This window comes from Lissotriton helveticus, chromosome 10 (genome assembly GCF_964261635.1).
Source record: "Lissotriton helveticus chromosome 10, aLisHel1.1, whole genome shotgun sequence".
NCBI classification, from domain to species: Eukaryota; Metazoa; Chordata; class Amphibia; order Caudata; family Salamandridae; genus Lissotriton; species Lissotriton helveticus.
The window spans coordinates 393625036-393650463 of NC_136071.1; the positions used below are offsets into that span (position 1 = coordinate 393625036).

At 43.5% G+C, this 25428-nt stretch overlaps 1 protein-coding gene across 4 annotated transcripts in view; it reads right to left on the reverse strand.

The window, feature by feature from the left end:
• The window catches only part of SLC4A2 (solute carrier family 4 member 2), a 1409997-nt gene that overhangs the window by 958978 nt on the left and 425591 nt on the right, over positions 1-25428 (reverse strand). For all 4 annotated transcript variants that reach the window (XM_078662834.1, XM_078662833.1, XM_078662832.1 and 1 more), the window contains one exon: positions 965-1136. In XM_078662834.1, the coding sequence (XP_078518960.1) occupies positions 965-1136 (172 nt within the window). The remainder of the gene's footprint in view (positions 1-964; positions 1137-25428) is intronic.

The window sequence follows — 25428 nt, forward strand, 5'->3', positions numbered from 1 at the left end:
ATAGAAGATTTTCAAATTTTCATAATTAAGCATTATAGTTGCCCTCACCACTAAAGCTGATCAAGAAATTCAGAGAAAAGGTTTATGACAATGAGTCATTTTGGACAACTCTCCACAATCTCCTTCAAATCATTAAGAAATGTCCACGAAATGCAAACTTCATGTTTAAAGTTTTTCACTATAAGAGCTTTATATCTCCATAATGAGCTTTGCTTCTACTAAACAACCAACCACTCGGCGATCTTTAGGTCTGACAAACATTTCTCAGTAATTTGAGTTTATGTCTAATGTATAACCACAAAGTGATCTTCATATGCTGTGCAATTGAGTCTCATTTTTATAATTCTTAAGCAATGTGTTTGTTACCTCTTTGTACTGTTTGAGATCAATGTGACCTTTATTTCTCGCTAATATTGCCTCAATATATTCGTTTTATATCTAGTCTCTCTGAAATGGGAGTTCTAGATCACTTTACCTCTAACATCTCTTCATAATGTGTTTTTTGCTGTACTGTATCGCTACAATGGGAACACAATCTCGTCGTTCACAATGTGATCTTCAAATCTACCTCAATTGATTCAACTCCCTTCACAAACTCTAAACTAAAGCAGGCCTTCATTAACAAAATATAGACATCAGACAGGAGTGCTCTTATCACAGCAGAAGAGGTGGCTGCCTGAGGTTACGACAAAGGGAGATGGAACGAACAACATCCCTGGTACTTTTGGATAATCAATGAGCCCTAAATCGAGTGGCTTCTTTACAAGGCCAAATGTCAATGGTTTCACCCCCCCCCCCCCCTACAAACGTCTCGATGAACATATTCATTGTGGGCAGGGGTGTGGATTGGGGTCTTCCATTCCCTTCTCATTAACTTCCTACAAGACTTCTCTTCACTGCATGTAAATAATGAAGCTCATTGTATGAAGATTTTAGGAAGAAGTAAGCTTTAAATAAAACATACATTCAAAGTCCTCTTCACTGTAGGTTCTCCCAAGGTCGTCGGCTGAGTGGCTATGTGACTCCTGAAGGATTTCATCAAAACGCTCCACACCAAGTGTCTTGTTAAGGTCGTGCTCCTCGTCATCCTCCAACTCAAACTTTGAGCGCCCTTGGTTCAAAACGTCTGATTCGGGCTGTGGAACGAAACACATTTGTCCTTGGTGAACAGAAATCTTAAAATCAACATCGTTATCCTAGCCTCGGGGATGTGCTGAGAATTAATGAGTGGATAAATCAGCAACGTTTACATTATGCTCGAAAAGATTTGCGGACTATCAATATTGAAACAGATACCAAGCTCATAAATAGTATAAACATTGAAAGATCCAGAATTCAGATGCCGAAGGCCAGCCAATGTTACTTTCATATCTTTTACATATACATACACACAAATATACACAGGCATACACAGTCATGTATGTCTCTGACAATAACTTTGATCTGAAAAAACATATTTTTAAACAACTGTACTAAAAACATATGATCACATTTAGTACAGTACAAAGATCTAATTCAACTTTATCACCATTGGTGCATCCTATATAACTTGATAAATCGCTCCTTTATGCCCCACAGATTCCCTGTTGTCGTCACTTTACAAAGGAAAGCATTAGGCCCATATTCACAATGTTTACTTAAAGTGATTTTGCCTCAACAAATGGACTTAGTGCTCTGGCTCTGTTTAAGTAACGTTGTTTATAACTACTTCAATGGAAAAAAGAAAAAACTGCATTGCATAAACCATTCATGTAGATCTGTAGAGAGTAATATGCTTTTGATTACTGTTGGTAATGGGAGGGGAGGGGTATTAAGACTTGCTCGAGTGTTCGCCTCTTTGTCTCTTATGCCCTCCCCGCACCTAATACTTGTAATGAATGGCAAATTACTCTACTATCACTAATGCGGCGGAAGATGTACTTAACGTGAGGAAGTGCTTGTATGGCCGGAGAAGCTGTCCTACTAGGCGTTTTGGGGGAAAAGAGGTCAGCGACTTCCATGACAGAGTATTACAAAATGGTGCTGTCTCTGTGTTACCTCAGCCCATCGGGAAAGTATCGACTGTGGTGAGATGTTACATACGGGACAGCAAATCGATCTTTCGCAACTTCATTCAGTTCAACATCTATGGTTTTGTGGTGAAAGCTGGTAAGAGTGCAGGGGCATAGCCGGCTACACTCAAAACAGTTTACCGCAATTGGTCTCTTTTTCGGCCTGTTTGTTTTGAGGTCGCGGGCTTGTCCCGGACGTACAGCGTGCATTTAACTTAGTGAGAGCCTATCAGTCCTGAAACTCTTTTGAGACCCATTGGGAGCAACTATTCAGCACATCTTCCCTGTCTGTGAGTGACTTTAGATTACTCATGTCAACAATACAATACTACCTGTTATCTGCCACCTAAAATGGCGGCTGCCTGGTGTCTCCTCATAAGGAAGCGCCTGATGTGAAGATTGTGTGATATTTTCTTTAATGAAACAGCTAGATTGAGTCGGAGGGCAGAGCTCAGGGATGGTGGTGTCAAGGAGATATATTCCAAAGCGAGTATTAGGAGCACCAAACACTCACTACTGTTACCGGAGTCACCGATAAAAGGGAGTCCTGACTCCTCCTCTACCCTGGAAGCTATTCTGCTGAAAATTAATTCAGTGCACATCGCGCAGAGCACTAAGACCAACACAACATGCTCCACGTAGAAGTGGCCAGGATCCACAAAAACCTCACGTAAAGACTATCTAAATCATAGACCAGATTAAGTAATGTTGAGGACTACACCAACGCCCAAGCCGAATAGATACAATGCATTAAACATTCTCTAGTGGCCGAGAAAAGATCTGACAGACCAGGAAGACTGTAACTGGAGGAGCAATCTTTGTATATATGGTCTCTCAAAGGATATGGAATCGTTTGGTGCTTATTTCCTCATAACTTGGATCCCAGAGGTTCTCCAGCTCTCCTTCTCCAAGGATTTAGAGATCAAACAAGCCCATGGGGTGTCAACATTGAAACCAAAAAATATCTCCTCTACGAGACCTTTCATTTTCAAACCTCTACTGCATCAGCATACGGAACAGATTCTGGCACAAATGAGGAGGATCAGGAAAATTAACTAGCAGGGTCATAAAATCTCAATTTCTTAGGTCTACGTGTGAGATACCATTAAGCGTTGCAAAGGTTTTCTGGCTCTCCATCAATTATTGTCGGCCATGGGGATTCCCTTCTCTTATTCAGGCCTTTCAAAGTTCTGTATCATGTTTCAAGGCCAGATGAGATTTGTTTCAGAACCTGCGGACCTTGCGTCCTTTTTAGAGAATAAATTTGAATCATGAACGAACTCGGACTGGCCTTCGAATGCTGCAACCACGCACCACTCGGCCAGACTACTCTAGACCACTCCAGTAGTGGATTGTACCCTTCTCCATGCAGATGCCGGCCTCATCTGCCTCCATGTGGTTGGTACTACTGTTGGAAGTGTTACATTACCATCACCAAGTCCTAGAGAATCTTATTCTGGATATTCTCGTAGGTGGTGTGTGGAACGCCTTACATTTCTCTATTTACCACCCCTGGTTGTGTTGCTTTGTGAAGTTTCTTTGAAACAATGTTGACTTCTTTGGCTTACAAGCTGCCCTACACTTAGGTCACCTGTCTAGGAATGTTGAAATGTTCTAATTTGGGTGTAATTATATTTGCCACTGCTGGTTATGATACTGCAGAATGTTTCTTTTAAATGATGTTGACTTTTTTTACCTACATTTGGTGAGCTAACTAGGAAGGTTGTTTGAATTGATTTGATTGGATTAAACATTTTATTTCTGGTCAATCTCTGAGAAATCTCTAAAGACCACAAGTAATGGAGTCAAAACAAGGTTAACACACCCGATTTGGGTGGTAAAGAAAGCCCTCACACACCGACCTAGTCAGTGTCATGCTTCATCATCGGGCCCCACCAAAGAGGCCGAGTGCCTCTTTGGTGTGCTACGACGCCAGAAAGACTGCGGAGCTGGTTGTGTGGGGGGAGGGCGTGCTCTAAATTACAGTGAAGTTTTAAAAGTGCCTTAAAAAGGTATCAAAAATAAATTTTAATGAGTGATCCCTAAGGCACAGAACAAAGAGTATTAAATGTCTGGATTTAATTGCCAAGGTTTAGGGTTGGTTAAATTCAGAATATACTCAAATTAATCTTAGTCAACATGTTTCTGCCATATGGGTGGTTTTTATTTACCAAGGCATTCGTCAGGACTAAACCCCGGCGGTATGGGCTCTCTAATCACCCACCCTAACCTGGGGACGTGAAAGTGAAAATTATAAAAGTGAAAAAAGTGCTTAAAAAGGGGGGAAGAGTAAATTACTCATTCCAAAAATACTCCATAAATTTTGGAGTGTTACAGCACCTGTAAAGTGAAAGACATAGACAAACAGAAGACAAACATAAACATTATTAATATGAGCCTTTCTGAATTATCATAGTGCTCCATCATGTGTGGCTTAAATAGTGTACCCAAAGTAAACACTGATTTTAAGCACCATCCAGATAGCCCCTAGAGGATGATAGCGGATAACTCTGGGAAGTGACGTGCTAAAGGTGTCTATTTACAAGAAACGTTCTAAAATGGGGGGGTTTAAAAACACAAATGCGTGTACTCCTTATGAAGGGATCAATGGACCTAAAAGGTCTGTGCCCCTCAAGGTGGTATTTAAAGGTAGAACTCTCACTTTAAAATAGGGCGCTACTAGCACCATGGGTCTCGGGAGGGGATCGGAGCGAACCTGGCACATCCTAAAAGAAAAAGAGGTACAATTGCAATTGCATGTGCACGAGTGGACACTTAGCTCCATTTGCAGAAAATTCAGCGACCTCGATTGCAGGATCTACTCACGCCCTCAGTGCTCTCGACCCGCCGCAAACCTGGTTATGGCCTCAATACCGGACCCCGAAGATGGAAAACCGGGGCCGGTAACGTGGTTCTTAAGGGAATGAGTCGCGTGTGCGTCGTACTTCCGGGTGGGCGTGTCCCGCCAAGGTCGAGGCTTGGGACGCACCCGCCCACCCCGGAGCGCTGGGTCTGAATTGGAAACGAGGCTTGGTTGCCGTCATTAACTATCGAACAGAGCCCATCGGTATGGTGATAGTGAATGGGTTGTGCGCATTGAGGGAATAAATTACAACGCTTGTGCCTAATATAAAGAAGTCAAAAGCGCTGGTTTATTATTTGAAATTTGATCGGGAATGAAACTGTCTACATTCCGCTTCGTTAGTCTTTGGGCAATGGTACAGATGAACCTATCATTAAGGAAAGCTTAGTATTCAACCAAAGAGCAGGTGAACAGACACAGAGTACCAGGATGGCACTGATTAGGTTTAGATAGCTACTGGGTGAGAGGACCAGAGTCACAAGTTAGGCAATCGCAGGTTCATTACAGGTAAAAAATGCCAAACACTGCATTGGGGAGTTATTCAGATGTAGTGATATCACTGTGGACAGCTAGACAGTATTCTCAAGATAGTATTGAGTTCCATGGGATGTCATCATTCAGCCCATTTACATTGGTGCCCAAACGATACACCCAACGTTGCTCCTTTTCAAACAGTCTGCTGGTTATGTTGGTTGAGCCACTCACCACTTCAATTACCGTCCACCTCATATCATTCGGAGTGTGGTTTCTGTCCAAAAAGTGGCGGCTCAGTTTCGTGGTCAATTTCTTACATCTGACATTGCTCCGATGCTCGCAGATGCGTTGTTTTATCTTGCGCGTGGTCATGCCAACATAGCGTTGCTGGCAGGGACACGTAATCAGGTACACCACGTTCATGGTGTTACAATTTGTATGTTCTCTTTGGGTCCATAATTTTCCTGCTTCAAGCGACAGAGTTTTGGTAGCTTCAGTCAGGTGGCAAACACTACAGTTAGAGCACGGGTAATGCCCTACAACTCTGGGCATACCCCAAGCAGCAGTGACTGTAGGTGTGGAATCGGGGGGCTTTTCCTTGGGACGAGTGTGCACCAAGGCATCTCTTAGGCTCCATCCTTTTTTGAAAGAGAAGAGGGGTTTCTCCCAATTCTCTTTGTAGGAAGTCAATATGTTCCAATGCTTATTGATGGATGTTTTTCATCAAATTTGAGAGGCTGCTGTACGTGGTAACACACGTGAGTGGTATTGATTCAGGGTTGGTGACTTTGTCCTCTAGCAGGGCCTCTCTCGGTTGGTTCCTCGCTCTTTTGAAACCCTTGGTCAGGATAGGTGCTGGATAGCCTCTGTCTTTCAATTTTCCAGTAAGACTTAGGGACTGTTCTTTGAAGTCCGAAAGTGAGCTGCAGTTGCGCCTCAGTCTGAGGTATTGCCCATAGGGGAGATTCTCCTTCAGCGGGCGGGGATGGAAGCTGCTAAACTCCAGGAGGTTGTTTTTTGCAGTGGGCTTATGATGGGTCTTAGTTCTGAGGCCAGCTCCATGCACAGAGATTACAACATCGAGGAAGACTATCTCCGATCTGCTCTTGGTATTTGTAAACCGCAGATCCCAAGGAAAAGCCCCCCGATTCCACACCTACAGTCACTGCTGCTTGGGGTATGCCCAGAGTTGTAGGGCATTACCCGTGCTCTAACTGTAGTGTTTGCCACCTGACTGAAGCTACCAAAACTCTGTCGCTTGAAGCAGGAAAATTATGGACCCAAAGAGAACATACAAATTGTAACACCATGAACGTGGTGTACCTGATTACGTGTCCCTGCCAGCAACGCTATGTTGGCATGACCACGCGCAAGATAAAACAACGCATCTGCGAGCATCGGAGCAATGTCAGATGTAAGAAATTGACCACGAAACTGAGCCGCCACTTTTTGGACAGAAACCACACTCCGAATGATATGAGGTGGACGGTAATTGAAGTGGTGAGTGGCTCAACCAACATAACCAGCAGACTGTTTGAAAAGGAGCAACGTTGGGTGTATCGTTTGGGCACCAATGTAAATGGGCTGAATGATCACATCCCATGGAACTCAATACTATCTTGAGAATACTGTCTAGCTGTCCACAGTGATATCACTACGTCTGAATAACTCCCCAATGCAGTGTTTGGCATTTTTTACCTGTAATGAACCTGCGATTGCCTAACTTGTGACTCTGGTCCTCTCACCCAGTAGCTATCTAAACCTAATCAGTGCCATCCTGGTACTCTGTGTCTGTTCACCTGCTCTTTGGTTGAATACTAAGCTTTCCTTAATGATAGGTTCATCTGTACCATTGCCCAAAGACTAACGAAGCGGAATGTAGACAGTTTCATTCCCGATCAAATTTCAAATAATAAACCAGCGCTTTTGACTTCTTTATATTAGGCACAAGCGTTGTAATTTATTCCCTCAATGCGCACAACCCATTCACTATCACCATACCGATGGGCTCTGTTCGATAGTTAATGACGGCAACCAAGCCTCGTTTCCAATTCAGACCCAGCCCTCCGGGGTGGGCGGGTGCGTCCCAAGCCTCGACCTTGGCGGGACACGCCCACCCGGAAGTACGACGCACACGCGACTCATTCCCTTAAGAACCACGTTACCGGCCCCGGTTTTCCATCTTCGGGGTCCGGTATTGAGGCCATAACCAGGTTTGCGGCGGGTCGAGAGCACTGAGGGCGTGAGTAGATCCTGCAATCGAGGTCGCTGAATTTTCTGCAAATGGAGCTAAGTGTCCACTCGTGCATATGCAATTGCAATTGTACCTCTTTTTCTTTTAGGATGTGCCAGGTTCGCTCCGATCCCCTCCCGAGACCCATGGTGCTAGTAGCGCCCTATTTTAAAGTGAGAGTTCTACCTTTAAATACCACCTTGAGGGGCACAGACCTTTTAGGTCCATTGATCCCTTCATAAGGAGTACACGCATTTGTGTTTTTAAACCCCCCCATTTTAGAACGTTTCTTGTAAATAGACACCTTTAGCACGTCACTTCCCAGAGTTATCCGCTATCATCCTCTAGGGGCTATCTGGATGGTGCTTAAAATCAGTGTTTACTTTGGGTACACTATTTAAGCCACACATGATGGAGCACTATGATAATTCAGAAAGGCTCATATTAATAATGTTTATGTTTGTCTTCTGTTTGTCTATGTCTTTCACTTTACAGGTGCTGTAACACTCCAAAATTTATGGAGTATTTTTGGAATGAGTAATTTACTCTTCCCCCCTTTTTAAGCACTTTTTTCACTTTTATAATTTTCACTTTCACGTCCCCAGGTTAGGGTGGGTGATTAGAGAGCCCATACCGCCGGGGTTTAGTCCTGACGAATGCCTTGGTAAATAAAAACCACCCATATGGCAGAAACATGTTGACTAAGATTAATTTGAGTATATTCTGAATTTAACCAACCCTAAACCTTGGCAATTAAATCCAGACACTTAATACTCTTTGTTCTGTGCCTTAGGGATCACTCATTAAAATGTATTTTTGATACCTTTTTAAGGCACTTTTAAAACTTCACTGTAATTTAGAGCACGCCCTCCCCACACAACCAGCTCCGCAGTCTTTCTGGCGTCGTAGCACACCAAAGAGGCACTCGGCCTCTTTGGTGGGGCCCGATGATGAAGCATGACACTGACTAGGTCGGTGTGTGAGGGCTTTCTTTACCACCCAAATCGGGTGTGTTAACCTTGTTTTGACTCCATTACTTGTGGTCTTTAGAGATTTCTCAGAGATTGACCAGAGATTGATCTGACCTCTCTTTTCTTGTTTATGTGCAATTGATTGGGGACTGAGAGAGTGTCTCCTTTTTCCCTATCTCTCCCTTTGTTGTCGAGTAAACATTTTATTTGCCACTGCCGAGGTAGCCTCTCCACACTCTTAATACCTGAAGATGGTAGCCATGAGAGGCCTCTTCACTTTGGCCCTCACATCTTTTACTCATAATGGAAGGCTCAGGGAGGCTAGTTTGTTGACCAAAGAGCGGGAATTATGTGGCCTTGCATGTTTTCTTCTTTTGACCATTTACATCAACAACTCTTGCCATATTTAATTTGGGTGCAGTTTTGCTCTCAATTCAATTCAATTCAATTCTTCTTTATTCGACCTTCCGAAGACAGGTCATAAAAGATACACATAATAACAAACAACATTAAGATCCTAGTAAATGGAAGATAAAATGGACAAAAAAATACAAAATGTAAAATGGTTTGGCACAAATGTTCATTACAAGAGCAAGTGGTAATAGATTTAGAAGAATACTGGCCCAGTGGAAAGCATATCAACCAGCAGAATGACACCAGCCTAAACCTGGTCAACAAATTCATTTCATGCACCTTATTAACATATAAAAGATACGGGGCAATGAAGGGAGGTACTTGTATAAGGCAGTAATCCCTAACAGAGGGTTTAGATACTTCAAGCAATTACCTGGACAATTCTTTGTACTTTCGGAAACTATCCAAAACCCTCTGACGATCCCCTTTACCAATTAAATCTGGGTGCTCAAACAATGAGGCATAAACCAGTTCCATGAGGCAGGTTTTGATGTATTGGAGCCAGGGGATAGAAAGGCCTCAAGTGCAACTTAGACATTCTCTGATGATTGCCCGATTGAGGAAAGCTTCTTCAATTGTCCAGATAGAACACTAGGGGCCAGATGTAGGAACCCTAATACCGGTCGGTAACGGCCGAAATTAGCGAATTCCGTCCGTTACCGACCGGTATTAGGCATTTGGGATGTAGGTGGCTACATTTCAGATTCGGTAATTTACCGAATCGGTTTTTAAGAATTCAGTAAATTACCGAATTCTTAAATACCGATTCTGTAAATTACCGAATCTGAAATGTAGGAAGCACTCAAGTGAGTGCTTTTCACCTGTAAGGATTCGTTATTTACCACCAACTACAAGTTGGTGGTAAATAACGAAAACCCTTAAAAAAGCAATTTTTTGCTTTTTATTCAGTGCCATGTGGCGGACATACATGCCCTTAGGGCATGTTTTGTGCCACATGTGCACCCATGCACTATTCAGGGGTGCAACAGGGTGTCAATGTGACACCCTGCCATCCTTGAAAGGGTTCCCCCGGTATTTACTGAATCAGTAATTCCCATTCATTCCTATGGGCCTCCATATTAAGATTCTTAATTACCGAATCTTACCGATTCGGTAATTTTTACGGAAAATTTTTCTACATCCCATTTACCTATTCTTAAATACCGAATCGGTAAAATTCGGTATTTAAGAATAGGTAAATTGAGATTACCTACATCTGGCCCTAGGTGGCTAGTGGTGCGGCGTTTATTGAATCTTGAACCTAAACAAGACCTAACTCTAGATGGAGGGAGAAGTGCAGCGAAGAAGGAGAAACTCCTAGAACTCTACAAAAGAATCTATTCTCCTCTGACTGCATAGCAAGAACGTCCCTACATTCCCAAATGCCCAAGCCATATTTTAAAATCAGTATACATTTATAATTATAAATCTCTAGGATTGGGGCTATGGATGTAGCATGGGAATAACTAGTCCCAATTGCAAGTGTAAATTGTCTTATTCTGTTTTTTTTGCAGGTAAGCCACGTACAACCTTCATCGAGTTCCAGGCCTAGATACGGGAAGGAGCTACCCTATCCAACTTTTTGCCCTCTATGTTCAGACTGCAGGATTTGGTATTTTTGGGGCCACAAATCATTACAAAAGTTTTCTTATAATTTAGCTCCAGCCCCAGGTCTTTCATAAACGGACATAACTGGCAATGAGTTTTTGAGGGCCGTTCGCAGTCCAAGCCAGAAAGACTGCGTTGTCCGCATGGCACAGCCTTTTTCCCTTTTTCTCAACTTGCAGGACGTCAGCCCCAACCATAACTAAAGTATTCTGCAAATCGTTTGTATAAAGGAGAAATAGGATTGGGGCAAGGACGCAACCTTGGAGCACCCTACGCTTTATTCTAAACAACTCTGAGCATTATCCCGCATTGCCATACCTCATTGAAGCAGAAAGATCATGGGGGAGAAGCCGCATCAAGGAGACCAGACCTGAGTCGACTCTCATATTTACTAACATGTCCCACAGCTTAGAGTGTGAGACAAAGTCAAACGCACTGGTCAGATCCATAAATGCCAGGTGGGTTGAGGTGCCCTTCACGTATTTATATTTAGCCAGGATGAGATGGAGATTAAACCAGGTGTTGAGCAGTAAAGGTTACTCAACCCAAAGACCACCAATTCAGTCTTGAATCTTTATGAAAATAAATTTATTTTTTTATATATTTTTTTATTTTGACATATTTCTTTTTTTCTTTTTTTCTCGTACACGAAATTTATAAGCAATCAAATTAAACGTTTAATTTGATTGCTTATAAATTTCGTGTACGAGAAAAAAAGAAAAAAAGAAATATGTCAAAATAAAAAAATATATAAAAAAATAAATTTATTTTCATAAAGATTCAAGACTGAATTGGTGGTCTTTGGGTTGAGTAACCTTTACTGCTCAACACCTGGTTTAATAAATATAAATAATTGCACAGTATTGGCAATTCCTTTGTTCATTTAGTATCTGGCACAGCCTTACTGTGCTTTTGCCAAAACCCTCTTTGATACATAGAGATGGAGATTAAGGCACTGTTCGATTGTGACTACCCCCTTCCTATACCCATACTGGCTGGGGGCTAAGATGTGGTTGGTGTTAATCCAGTCCAATAGGCAGTCTAACACGACTCTCCCAATTATTTTAATGGAATAATCTAAAATGGATATTAGTCTATAGCATTTAGGATTGTGCATGTTACCTTTAATAAAATCAGGCACTATAACAGACGAACGCCAGGACTTTGGCATTCCCTTCCTACAGACTGAATTAAAAACTGTGGTGAGTACCTGGAACCAGAATACTGGGTCTTCAATAAATAAATCCAATGGGATTCCATCTGGGCCTGGCGCCTTCTTAGCTTTACTATTGTCAATTGCTTTCCGGACTTCCCCTTCATTAAAAACAAGGTTTTGACATGTTAAATTCAGCTGTACTGGGGCATCTACGACACCAAGATCAGCAGAGTAGAGACTAGCGTAATACGACACCCATGTCTCGGGTGATATATGGATGGTTAATTTATCAGCTGGTAGGGTGGGAGATAGAACTGACTATAGAGCTTTCCAGAAGGCTTGGGCATCTTTAGAATGACAGGCTTTCATTATAGATTCCCACTTCTCCTCCTTCAAGGCTGATTTTCTTTTTCTTATAGCAAGCTTGTACAGCATCCTACTTTCCCTGATTGCGGTCTGGTCTCTAGAAGTTTGCTTTAGAGCCCTGAGTAAGGTGTTGTTAGCTTCTCTACAGGCATTATCAAACCAGGAATGAGCCTGATGGTGAGGCTGGATAATGGGTCTAACAAATAAATGTTTGACTTTGTCTAATAAAATAGAAAAACTATGTAGGATACGGGCTAGCTCGAATGGTATGCAATTACAACTGTACACCAGGGCGGATCTAATCAGTATTACCTGGGACATTATGCTGTTCCTATTTACTGAATGCCACACCCCCCTAAGCCCTGCATCCTTAGTGGATAATACCTGGATAGATAGAGGCTTAGACTTCTGACCCCTATGTGATAACACTATCTTTGCAGAAATGGGATTGTGATCGCTATATGGCTGAATAAGGACCTCACAGTCCTTAATAAGAGGAAGCATGCTCCAGGTGACAAATATGTAATCAATGGTGCTTCCTGCACCTCGTCCTATAAAGGTGGGAATATGCTGGTCAGTTGATATGGGAGCCTTATAGACCATACCCTGTTATAGCAAATGGGTAAATAGAACCTGTCCCTAGCATCCATCACATTGTGGTCCAGCTCATGGGAAAATAGATCACAGGTGGTTGGGGAAAGGGCTGTGGGAAGGCCCAATTTTGCATTAAAATCCCCCGCCACCTACAACTTGAAGGGGCGATCCGCACGAGCCTCTCTCTCCGCAAGCATGTCAATCAGCACAAAGAGGCCTTGGAAGTCACCTTAAGATGTAAACTTATTGTTATAGAAATTTACCAAGTACAGCTTAGAAGAATCATTCCAAGAAAGACAAAAGGCCTGCTCCTCCCCCTATTCCTGAAGTAACTGGACAATCAGTCCAGCAATTTCCACTTTGAACCAGGCAGTCAGACCCCCTTCAGCTCTACCCGCTATAGAAGGAGTGGCGGGTAAGCTAAAACATGTGAACCCATCAAATACAATATCCTTGCCCTCCCAACTTTCTTGCATGAAAACTGTGAGAAGTTGGCCTGGTATATGATGTCCACTATTCTAGTGAGACACCTTGCACCAGTCCAATCGACCCTTATTCATGGTGGTTGTAAAGTCAACCTTATAGAAAGCTATCCTAGAGTTAGCAATGGCGAGCAGTCTTCAGGCTAAGACTTCAGAGAGCAAATTAAGCCAGTTGTTTTACCAATTATAATCTCTTGAGCACCAAATGAAAACACACCACACGAGGTATATATCAAATATATATGTATTTATTCTAAACACAACCCCTCTGCACTCTTTATGAGGTCAGAGGTAAAAGTATAATACAAGGAACTTAATTAGCATATGATAAGTTCCACAGTATACGTTTTGCCCGTGGGGCCTCAAATACCATATACTAAAATAGTGGTATAAGAACCACGTCTGGGATAGAAAGCAGGCCTAGCGCATGTGGAATCGCTGGGGCTTCTAGGAACAACCAAGGGTTAGGAAGTAGGAGGCCCACGGGAGACGTGTGCAGTGTCTAAACACAGCCGCGGGTTACCATTGACTTTCTATGGGAAAGAAACAAGTTACAAATTTACAATTTAAGGACACTTCTAAATGAACTACGATGGAACCCTTTTAGACTTACACACTAGGAGGGCCAATACCCTCGAGACTACCAGAGTACTCGTGTTACCTCACCCACGGAAGCCGGTGCATAGGTGTCTTTTGGTGTCTGGTTAAGTTGACGATTTCAATGGAGATCTGCAAAGAAGTGCTGCAGGCGACAAGAGGAAAAGTGTCCAGGGTGAATCGAAGATCTGAAGAACCTGAAAGCAGAAGGGACAGAGTCTGGGTCACTTGCCAGTGACCAGGATGGCGATGGAAAGCTGCCAGCCAATGTCGGGTGATTTCAGGTGAAAAGGGGAAATTTGTTTCTTCAGCCACGAGGTCCAGGAGGCGTCGATGACGACCAGGAGCCGGATTCAGGCTGTCCTACGAAGGATCTAGTTGACTGCGGTGTCGGTATCCGGATTGGACCCAACAAGCCTTGGCAAACGCAACCCACGCAGGATGTCGAGATTGGCTTTGTGGCAGACCAGCAAGGTCTGTGTCGCTTCTCCTTTGCAGGGAAGCTGGAGCAAGCCTGGAGCAACCGGGAAAGCAAGTTTGATTCAAGATTGGTCTTCTTGGGGGGCTCACTAGCCAGCGGGCCAGGAACCGCGAAGACGCGTCGAACAGAAATGCACAAAGCGGGCCCACCGGACACTCGTGGAGTGTGGGCCTCTGAGCTTCAGTGCAAATGGTGCTCGGGGCTGGGGCTTCAAGCACCCCAATGCACAACTTCGGGATACCTCAGGAAGTAGGTGCAGCTTGCAAAATGCAGGATTTCCAGGAGTTCCGGTCCCACGTCTCTCGTGTCCGCCACGGGTCTCAGCTTTGCTGTGAGCGAAGGTCGGGGTCAGAGATGTCTGGAATTCCATGTCCTGTGTCACAGATTCTTCGGGATTCGGCGGGAGCCTCGAAAATGCAGACCGGCAAAGTTGCTGTTGGTGCCTGTTTGAACAGGGTGGTCACTCCTTGACCACAAGGGAGATGTCTTCCGTCTTCCAGTCGAAATGGAATGACGAAGGTCCAGGATATATGTTTCAGAGTTTCGTCCAGGGTAATCTAAAGTCCTAGGGACTGGGGTTCTATACTTATAGTAAGTTTAGGGGTTGGACTAACTCTAAGATCCCTCCTATGGGTGGCCCTGGGGAGGAGGTGGGTACACCCCTTTCCCTTTGTCCAGTTTCGCGCCAGAGCTTGGGCTGAACGCCCTAGCAACCGGTTTGAACTGGGAAATGCATGGAGCATCTTGTGTGCCCCAGGCAGTGTCTGGAAAGCATTCACTGAATGCAGCCCTCCCTGCCCCAATACACTAAAGCCTGTCTGGGGAGGTGCCAGCACCTCCCTGGACAGGAAACCAATTGTCCAGGCCTCCCCTGCCTGAGTTTCATCCAGCAGCAGGAGGGCAGACTCGTGTCTGTGGCAGCAGCATCTATTTTGTGATGCTGGGGCTCGGTTTAACTTTAACCGGGTTTACCAGTAACTACATGTCTTCTCCCTCTAGAAGGGTGGAATGCTACCCCTGCCGCCAGGACTGGCGGGGGGGGGGGGGTAGTATTCCAAAGTGTTTGACACCTATAGTACATTATACAGGGGCTCACAAGGGTGACCCAGTAACCAATCTGGTATGTACCTGAAGTACATGGAGTCCATTTTATAGAGAAAGCAGACAGACTGGGGCCCTGAATAGCAGGGTCCCAGCCCAACTAAGTCGAAAACCAGCAAAACACCAGGCAAAAAGTGGGGGTAACCATATAGTCAGATATCCACCTTCCTACAAAAACTATATCATAGGTCATAATAAAAGATCGCCATCCCTCCACTGCGATCTTTGAGGCTACACCCGCTATATTCCAGTTTAAGATTTTCAGGCATACATTGTCTATTTGGTCATAGCTGTCGTCTAAGCACACACTTTCCCCTGAAGGAGGAGGGTTCAGTAAAGAACTAGGGGGCGATTGGGGAACAGAGATTAAATCTGTAAGATCCACCATAGGATTCACTGTACGAAGTCCTACACACAAATGATCATGTGGGAGAGTATTGTTTACTGCTGCAATAGGACTGGGATTACAATAAACCCCACCCTCCTCCTCTAAACCTGGCACCAAGGGCAGATGATTATAACAGGGAGAGGGTGACAGTTGGCTAACAGGAGCCAGATTGAAAAATTACCTGTCCACTTCCTGGAGGTCAGAACAGACAACTCCTCCCCAAACCGTCAATCAATTTCTTCTATCCCAACCAATGGGCCAAATCTATTAGACAGATGGAGTGATTCTGAAGGGGGGGTACCAGGCGGCACAGAGTCACTGGTAACAAAGCTGCCAGAAGTACCAGATTGGCTCACTAGATAGATAGATAGAAGAAGAAGAAGAAAAAAAAAAAAAAGAAGAAGCCAAGAGGGACTATCTTAATGGAGCTAGTTTTGATCATTCCCATACTTGCTCTATACAGTATTTCCTGGACTACCCTGGGCGAACGGAAATTTGCCACAATAACATCTCAATTTTTACAAGGCCCCTACCCCCAATGTTTTTCACCGGTCTAGCCATCAAAATTTCTTTCAATGTGTCCCAGTTACCAGTAACATTGTTATTCAGCTAATGGATGGATTTATTCATTAGGCCTCTGGTAGTTTCCATATTGGGGTCTGTGAGCCTGGACACATTTGTCAATACAACGACATACGGAGCAGATGCTGGGGGAAGGTCTATCACAGGAAGAATGGCCAGGTTTGGGCACGGGCTACTTGTTGAATGTCAGGTTGGGATATTGGTAAGATGTCAGTTGGATGGGAAGCGCCCTTGCTTTGAACAGAGATAGTAGAGGTAAAGTCAGAGGCCGAGTACTGGGTACAAGTGGTAATGGAAGTCCTGAGATCAGTCGACCTCGCCAGGTTGGATTCAATATTTGCCAATTGATCAAGAATAGGACTTGGAGTCCAAGAGGTCACCTAGGCATTTGCACAAATCGTACCAGGTATTCTCGTTAACCTCAACCGGGCCCCCAGGTGAAATATAATCTACAGCTTTTATTATGCAAAGGAATTTTGCTAGTTTTAGCAGAATATCTCAGCTTAGTGGATTTTTCTATTTTCCTCCTCCGCTTGGCTCTAGGGCCACTCTCCCCTTCAGAAACACACAACTGGTCGCCGCCGTCTGGGCTTCTTGAGCCAGACTCAAGTCCTCCTCCAGGCACAACCCCCACACACGCTGAGCCTACGCCCAAACTATGAACCTGTGTTATAGAGCAAGACAGGGTCCTTGGTACCTCTGGAGGGCTTGTTACCCCTAAAGCGCTCTGAGATGGTAAAGGATCACAACAGCTTTGATCAATCTGTGGAAGAGAGATCTCTTCAGTTGTAAGGGAAAGGCGACGTTCTACCAACCAGATCTCGTTTGAAACATATCCACAGCTCGGGTTAAGTAGTTGTCTATTGTCGAGCGTGTGTGGGGAGATGGTAACATGCTGGAGACACTTGAGGCACCCTTTCTCTTACCCATTGGAAGAACCTAATTAGAAGGAGAACGTAGATCAAACTAAGAAATTGAGTAAGCAGAATAATAAAGCGTTCTTTATGCCAGGCAAACCCAATCAGCCACTGCTCTCATAGCATTAATGTAAGGAGGAGCCTCTGTACCTTGAGCCGGTGAGGGTTGAAAGCGCCTCCTATCACTGCGGGCGCCGTAGGTTTCTGCTCACACACTTCTACATCCTGCCAGTTCACATGGTCGGTCTCAAACTGCTTCTGCCGTACTACACTGCGGTTTCTCATGCATTCTGTCTCCTACAGACTCCCCCTGGTAGGTAGAGGCCCTAGTGGTGATTCAGGTGATCCCGGTCTCTGAAGGGGCTCGCATAGTCTTTCCTGTTTCTCCCAGAGCTCCTTCCATCTCTTCTCTTCCCTGACTCCTTGTCCAGGTGGCATGATGATAATACAGCACTTATATTCCCGATTCTTCATTTTTGCCTCTATACCTTCTCTTCGTTGGCTCCACATTCCAGAGGTTAATCAGAGTCCTTAGCCAATGTCTTCCTTAAATGTAATCTCCCTTAACATTAAAGGGCTTAATCATCCAGTAAAGAGGACCAACATTATTGACTATTGCAAAAGCTTATGAGGAGAAAAAGTTCTCCTCCAGGAAAACCAAGATAGACTTTCAGGAGACCTTGCTCATAAGGAAAGGCTGGGTTTCCGATGTTATTTGTTCCGAGGCACTTGGCAAGAGGAATGGGGTTCTATTCCTTTGGTCCAGGAAGTCTGGCCTAACAGTTATTGCACCAGAGCAGTATTCCAACTGTAGATAGCTTCTTTATAGATTAAATAACAGGGAACTTGATTTATATGTAATAAATGTGTATGCTCCCAATATTGACGATCCAACATTTTGGATCTCACTCAATAAAAAACTCAATGACATTCCACAAGAGGCAAAGCTAATTTTGGGAGTTGATTTTAATCTGCCAATTGACCCAATTTTGGATAGCCATTCTGCCTTCACCTTCAGAACCCCAAAAGCCCACATACAGAGGATCAATATGTGCTCTTTACACCGTCTCTTAGACGTGTGGAGATTGCATAACCTAAAGGGTAATGACTTTACCTTTTTTTCGCTGCCCCATTTAAAATTATCTTGTATAGATTATCTCTTGGTTGATGCCTCCCTTCTTAAAGCTACTTCTAATGCGAACATTCACCCCCATTCTCGTTTCGTATCATGCTGCACTTGTATTTTCTATTCTAAATCAGCCAAATAAAAGAGAAAATAGAATATGGCGGTTAACTTTTGATATCCTGGATATTGTGACAAACGTTGTGGATCTAACGGAAGAAACGGATTCGTTCCTTAGGAACAATGACAATTCTGTCTCTTCCCCATGACCCTTTGGGACAAGCTTAAATGTGCCATGAGGGGACACATTGTTAAAACATATGGCAATGCACAACCGTGACATCTTAGAATCCATGCAGTCCCTGGGCAGTGACATTAATAAAAAGCAGAAGAATTCCGACATTCGGGTGACAAATCTTTCCTGAAGGACATTAAACAACTAAAATACACATATAGTACAATAGTAAGTAAGAGAGTAAATCTCTTCATTCAGTCCCAAAAGTCCAAACACCTTCTCTTTCTTAATAGAGCAGGTAAAGCTCTCGCAAATATGCTCAAATTCAAAAACACTCATATTACACATATTAAAGCACAGGATGGTACTCAGAAAGTGAAAACTGAAGAAATTCTGGAGATGTTTAGAGAGTTTTATGAGAAGCTCTACACTCCTCAGAGTACACAGGATAAATCTAAATGTCTGGAATTCCTGAAGTCCCTGCCTATTGCTCCAGTCTCCGATGAGGAGAGAGAACACCTTAATGCACCTTTCATTACTGAATAAGGTATCAGAGCAATAAAATCAATCCACTGGGCGAGAGCCCCTGGTACCTGATGGGTTTTCCATCGGTTTTTATGAAACATTTAGTCACTCGATCATTACACATCTAAAAAATACCCTAAATCATTTTGAACTCTCTGGCAAGGTGACTGGAACGGCCTCGGAAGTCACAATCGTCATTATTTCTAAAGAGGGTAAAGACCATTGAGACCCAAAACAATTTTGCCCAATCTCATTATTAAATATGGAGGCAAAACTGTTTGTCTAAATTTCATTACAAGACCAGGGGCTACCATTATGCATATACTTTTCTTTGCTGCCCAAACATGCATCCCTTAAAGAACATTAATACATCATAAACATATAGAATGTTTTTAAACAAGTATAACTATCCAATCCACAGGGCTACCTTCCTCTTTTGTTAGCTGCTCACAACAAGATAAATATAGTACTCTGCTATTCTTCAACTGGTTTTGGTAATAACTGTTATTTATATTATTTAGTAATATACAGATCTTCAGTATAACGTAATATGTGACTGTATTTGTTTTTTACCTATAATCCTTTGATTCTTATGTTAATCGCATTTTTACAGAAATTTAAAAATGTCTTCATGCTATGATGTCTTAATGTGACCTCTTGGATTAACAGGTTTGTTTTTTCATATATCTTTTCTCGGCCTTCCAATGTATGGTCGGCTTATTTACCATCGTTTTTGACTTTATGTGCTCTCACAAAGGTCCCTTGCCTTCATAATGTTTAAAATAACATTGCCCACGCCACCAGGGGGGCGGAAAGATAACCATGCCGGTGGCAAGGGACACGGGGGAAACTGGAACGTGCAAGAATGGAGTGAAGAAGATGTAACAAATTGCAGAATGAACTGTCAAGAGCCAAACTAATTAAAGCCAATGTATACAATGCTTGACGACCCCCACACCCCCCGTGCGTTTTTTCTTCTTCCTCTTTCCCCATGTGTTCTCCACCCAGTACCATGTAAATATGCTCTTTATTTTCAATAAAAAAATTACAGAAATAAAATAACATTGCCCATATTGACCTTAGTCATTAATTCATAATTTATACTCCTGAGGCGAGGCGCGACATTCAAACGCCTCATCTTGGTTCCCATTTTAATTAAAAAAAACTTACAGGTTTCACACGCGATAGTCATGACAACCCGCTATTGAGCAAGCTGTACAATGCTCGCAGGCAGAGCGCTGTGATGTGACCTCACTCAAGGTAGTCCAACCTCACTCAAGGAAGTCCAATACTTCTCCTGCAGCCTAGCCATGGTTACAGTTCCAAACAAACTGTAATAGCTGCGCAGGAGAAAGACTGCTACGGAGACGATCGGACACGTTTTCTATACAATATTAAGCTTTCTTTGACACCACCTAGTGCCTTTTTTCGGTACGTTTGTTAACTAAATAGAAAGAAAGAAACAGCTTTTCAGACAAAGCTCCTTTTTAAGGTTTCTGTATCCCTTAACACATACTTAAAGGGATTTACCACCCAATTAACCCCCTATTTAAATTTATTAGATTATCTATTAGCCTGATGGAGATGAATAACTCCCAAAACCAGGGAGTATCAGGCATTTTGGGGGACAATATTAGAAAGTATTTACAGGAGGAACAAGAGAGAAGTCGCTCTGCTTTGGTGCGCCAGACGATCCCCTAGCTTGAAATCCTGGCTCCGGAGTATGGCCTGTTGTAATATTAACTATGTGGAGTATTGGACTATGGTCCCTGCCCCTTCACGCCCTTTGGACATCTGGGGGCCTTACCGCACCTACATTGACAAGATCACAGCTGATCGCCAGTCTCAGTTGGGGAGTCAAGTGGTTCCAACGGGAGTTGGCTGAGGGACGCCGCCTTCCTTACCCGACACATGCCGCTGTCGGATCTGGGCACGATCCCCTGATACTGTTTGCTCGCATTACCGGAATGTACGCATGATCACTTAAGTGTCGCCTGTTTCATTTGCCACTTGGTTCAGTCACTGCTCCTTATTGTCCCCTGTCTTCTCCTTTCACTTGAAGAATCATTGTATTGCCATATCGTTTGTCACCCCTCTTGGCCAGGATACCCCTGGTTGCCATATCGTTTGTCACCCCTCTTGGCCAGGATACCCCTGGTAGACATGCTATGTGTGCCTTATTGCTTTCACGCTGTAATGATTATGTTTCACTGTATAACTCATACTGCAAATGTGATTCATTCTTTGTTTTGCTTATTATTATTTAGAAAATGATAAATAAAGTTTAAAAAAAAAGTATTTACAGGAGGAACTTAAAGCCTCCCTTAAAGAGGCAGTAGATACCGCTTTGTCTAAAAGAAAGAGAGGATCTCCCTCTCAGGATAATTATTTTTCTCTATCTGATGAGGATTTACCCTTTACCACACTGCCTAAAAAAGGGGAAAAGGTCTCATAAAAGCAAACACCTATCTAAAGCTCTTGAATCAGCTTATATTACTGGTAGCCCTCGCGCTACAATAGATTCAGGTGCTCACTGCAGCACATGAGAGAATGGCCGGAGAAAGGTAGCCCATGGCGGCACAATAAGAATGAGTGACCTTAATGGCACAATAGATGTTGAAAATACTACTTCATCTGCTAAAAAGGATGTAGACGAGTTTATCTTTGACCCACAGGATACATTTGATCTCCTAGATGACCTGGATGACTATATTGACCAACCCTCTACTTCCCAGGGAATTAAGGGCCCCTTTGGGGTAGAAATGTTTAATCCCACAACTATTAAGCACCCACGCAGTGCAGACTGGTGGCCGCTAGGACATGTCTCGCAGTTTTTAAGTTTATGGGCCAAAAAAAACCTTGACAAGGACACACGTCACCTCCTTTGGAGTGAGTGCCCAAGGCCCTCTAAAGAGGACAAGGTGGGTGTTACACCTAATTTGGATACCGAGATCATAAGTTTCCTTTAAAAGTATGGTAAAAACACACATAATTGTTTATAATGTTATATGCGGCCTGCATTGCTGTCCTGCACCTGCGGGCACTGTTTGTATTCACCTTTCTTGCATTGATACTGGCCTGGCTCGGCTGGTCTAACTGAACATGGCATATTGTCTGGATTTTTGTGAAAACTCAATAAAAGATTTAAACCATAAAAGTATGGTAAAGACTAGAGAAAAGGCATAGAGAAGTGCCTGAAACAGTCTCAGGATAAGCTCCTGGATATCTTAGGACCCCTAACAGGCATCCTGTACATGATTGATGACGCGAATGGTAAAGATAAGTCATGACATTGACTTACTAAGAGGTTGGGCGCAAAGGGCCTTATGCATGTTAGGCAACGCCAATGCAAACCTCATAATGGAGGGACGAAAGGCAGTCCTGATAAGAATGAATCCAAAGTTAGCAGATCTTGCTTCCAAGGAAGACATCAATCATACCAATGGTCTCCTTTTTGGTGAGAACTTTTAGTAAAACTTTGGGCAGATACGTTTCAACCTTTACTGTCTTCACCAAAGCGCAATATAACATGTGTAGAATCTTTGCCTCAGGTCCACTTTTTTGGAAGGGCTGACAGAAGGGGGCCACCTGCCAGCTGTGGATCTTTCAGGTTCCAATTCTATCAACAAGAAAATAGAAACCCCCAATCCTATGGGAAAGGCTTCAGACAAAATTTCAATTTCTACCCTCAAAGAAGCAGGACCCCAGGAACTGCGGAGGAAGAGCAAGAGTCTCCACTCAAGCTTATCAAGGTGAGCACCTCTTCTTCTTCACTGACACTAAAATTGGGGGGCAGACTAAAACTATTTACCCAGAATTGGAAATTGATAGCTCACGACCCCTGGATTTCAGAAACAGTTACAGGCTTCAGAATAGATTTTTTGAAAAACTCCCCGTCAGGTCAGGGAACCAATGGTATTATATTTAGAGGAAGAGAAGATGTCTCTTATAGACATAGAGGGAAATCAAATATTAAGCAAGGTTGCTCTAGCAATAATAGACAAACGGGACACCACACAAGGTTTTGTAAGTACAATATTTCTGGTAAAGAAGAAGGACAAGGGTTGGCGTCCAGTCATAAACCTGAGATACCTGAACAGATGTTTAAGATACTGGCATTTCAAGATGGAAGGTATTCAGCTGTTGAGGGACATCCTACAGTCAGGAGATTAGCTAGTAAAACTAGACCTCAAAGACGCCTACTTCACGATTCCTATAGACAACGTCAGCCAAAAATATCTCAGTTTCAGATGGAGGGGCATACTTTACCAATTCCTTTGCCTCCTTTTCGTGCTGTACTCGGCCCGTGGTGTTTCACGAAAGTACTTCGTACAGTGGTCACCTATCTCAGAGAGAGGGGAGTGAGGGACAACATACTCAGCATGTCACAGGACAAGCTAGAGGTACAGAATCATTTACTTATGACTGAAAGCCTTCTAGAAAGCCTGGGTTTCCTTATAAACACGGAGAAGTCAGTTATGACTACCACCCAGAAGATAGAATTCCTAGGTTTTCAGGTAGACTTGGTCCTATCCCACCTGATTTTACCTCACAAGAAAGTGGTAAAAATTAAGAAAGATGTGAAGTCGGTCTTATCCAAGGACATGGTACTAATCAGAGACCTTGCAAGGGTTTTGGGACTCCTTTCATCCTCCATCCAGGCCATATCTCCTGGTCACCTACACCACACAGGTTTACAGAGACTGAAGACCGTAGGGCTAAGGAAAGGTCTATGGTACGAAGACTCAATTCCCCTTTCACCAGATGCACAAGAGGTTACGTCATGGTGGCTAAACAACCTCAGTGCATATAACGACAGGGCCATTTTTGGGAATGTACCAGACTTTATAATAGAGTAAGATGCCAGCAACACAGGCTGGGGAGCCCTTCTAGGAGAATTAGAGACAGGGGGAATATGGTCTCTAGAGGAACAGTCTTTTCATATAAATTGTTTAGAAATGATGGCGGCCCTGAACTCCGTTATGCGCTTCAAGGACCTTCTAAAGAACTCAAACACTCTAAGCCACTTAGACAACATCACAGCAGTATCGTATATAAACAGCCTAGGAGATACGAGATCCAATGTACTCTCAAACTTAGCACAACAAATTTGGTATTTTTGTTGGGAATACAAAATTATCCTAAGAGCGGAGTTTATTCCAGGGACTCAAAATGTAAGAGCAGACTGGAACTCGAGATTTCTGAAGGATTTCAGCGATTGGAAGTTACATCCAGAAGTCTTCGCTCTGATTCAGGATCTATGGGGCCCAGTTCAGAAAGATCTCCTTGCGAGCAGATTAAACTTTCAGGTTCCAACCTATTTCAGCTGGAAGCCGGACCACCAGGCTACAGCAATAGATGCTTTTCTTCAACATTGGTGCAAGAACATAGCCTGTGCATTTCTCCCTTTCTCCTTAATCCAGAGAGTCCTCTGGAAGGTGAGAGTAGAGTTGAGCACTATCATTCTGGTGACTCCCTTCTGGAAATCCCAGGTGTGGTTCTACGGAGGGATGGAACTGGCTGTAGACATCCCTCATCTAGTTCCAGCATCCCAGGGCCTGCTTCAAGACCCACAGGGCGAAGAATACCCTTTGGTTTTAGGGGGGAAAATGAACCTTCTTGTCTGGAGGATTTCAGAGGACCTAATAGATATCTGGACCTTTCATCAGAATCTAAGAACTTATTGGATGAATCCTGGGCTCCAGGAACTAAGAATAGATATGGGGTGTGAAGAAAAAATGGTGCAGTTGATATTTGGAGAGATGATTGGATCCCGTCGAGGTCCCTGTTCAACAGCTAGCAAACTATTTAGCAATCCTTTTCAACTCTGGTCTTACGTATAGGACCATTAATTGTTACAGATCCGCAATTTCCTCTGGGCATGCTTTAGTGAATAATTTAGCAATACGTAGCAATTCTCTTATCAAACGAGTAATGAAAGGGGTTAGTCTTAAAAGACCCCAAGAAGCACCAGCTGGATTGCGCAAGTTCTCCATCGCACAGGCCTGGAATGATATTCTAACAACCCTTACGCAAGCTAATACAGCACCACATACACATCCCACGCAGCAGGTGGGAGAGGATGCCTAGCTTGTAGCCTAGGTAGAGCAGAGGGCCTACACACGCAAGGCGCTCAGCCACAGCTGTCGAGACAGGCAATGGCCCCACTTTCCATCATGACATTACACAGACATGACTCAGACGCACAATACCTGTCTGTATGCCTATGCACAAAACAAAAGGAGCAATCCATATCCGCTATGCACA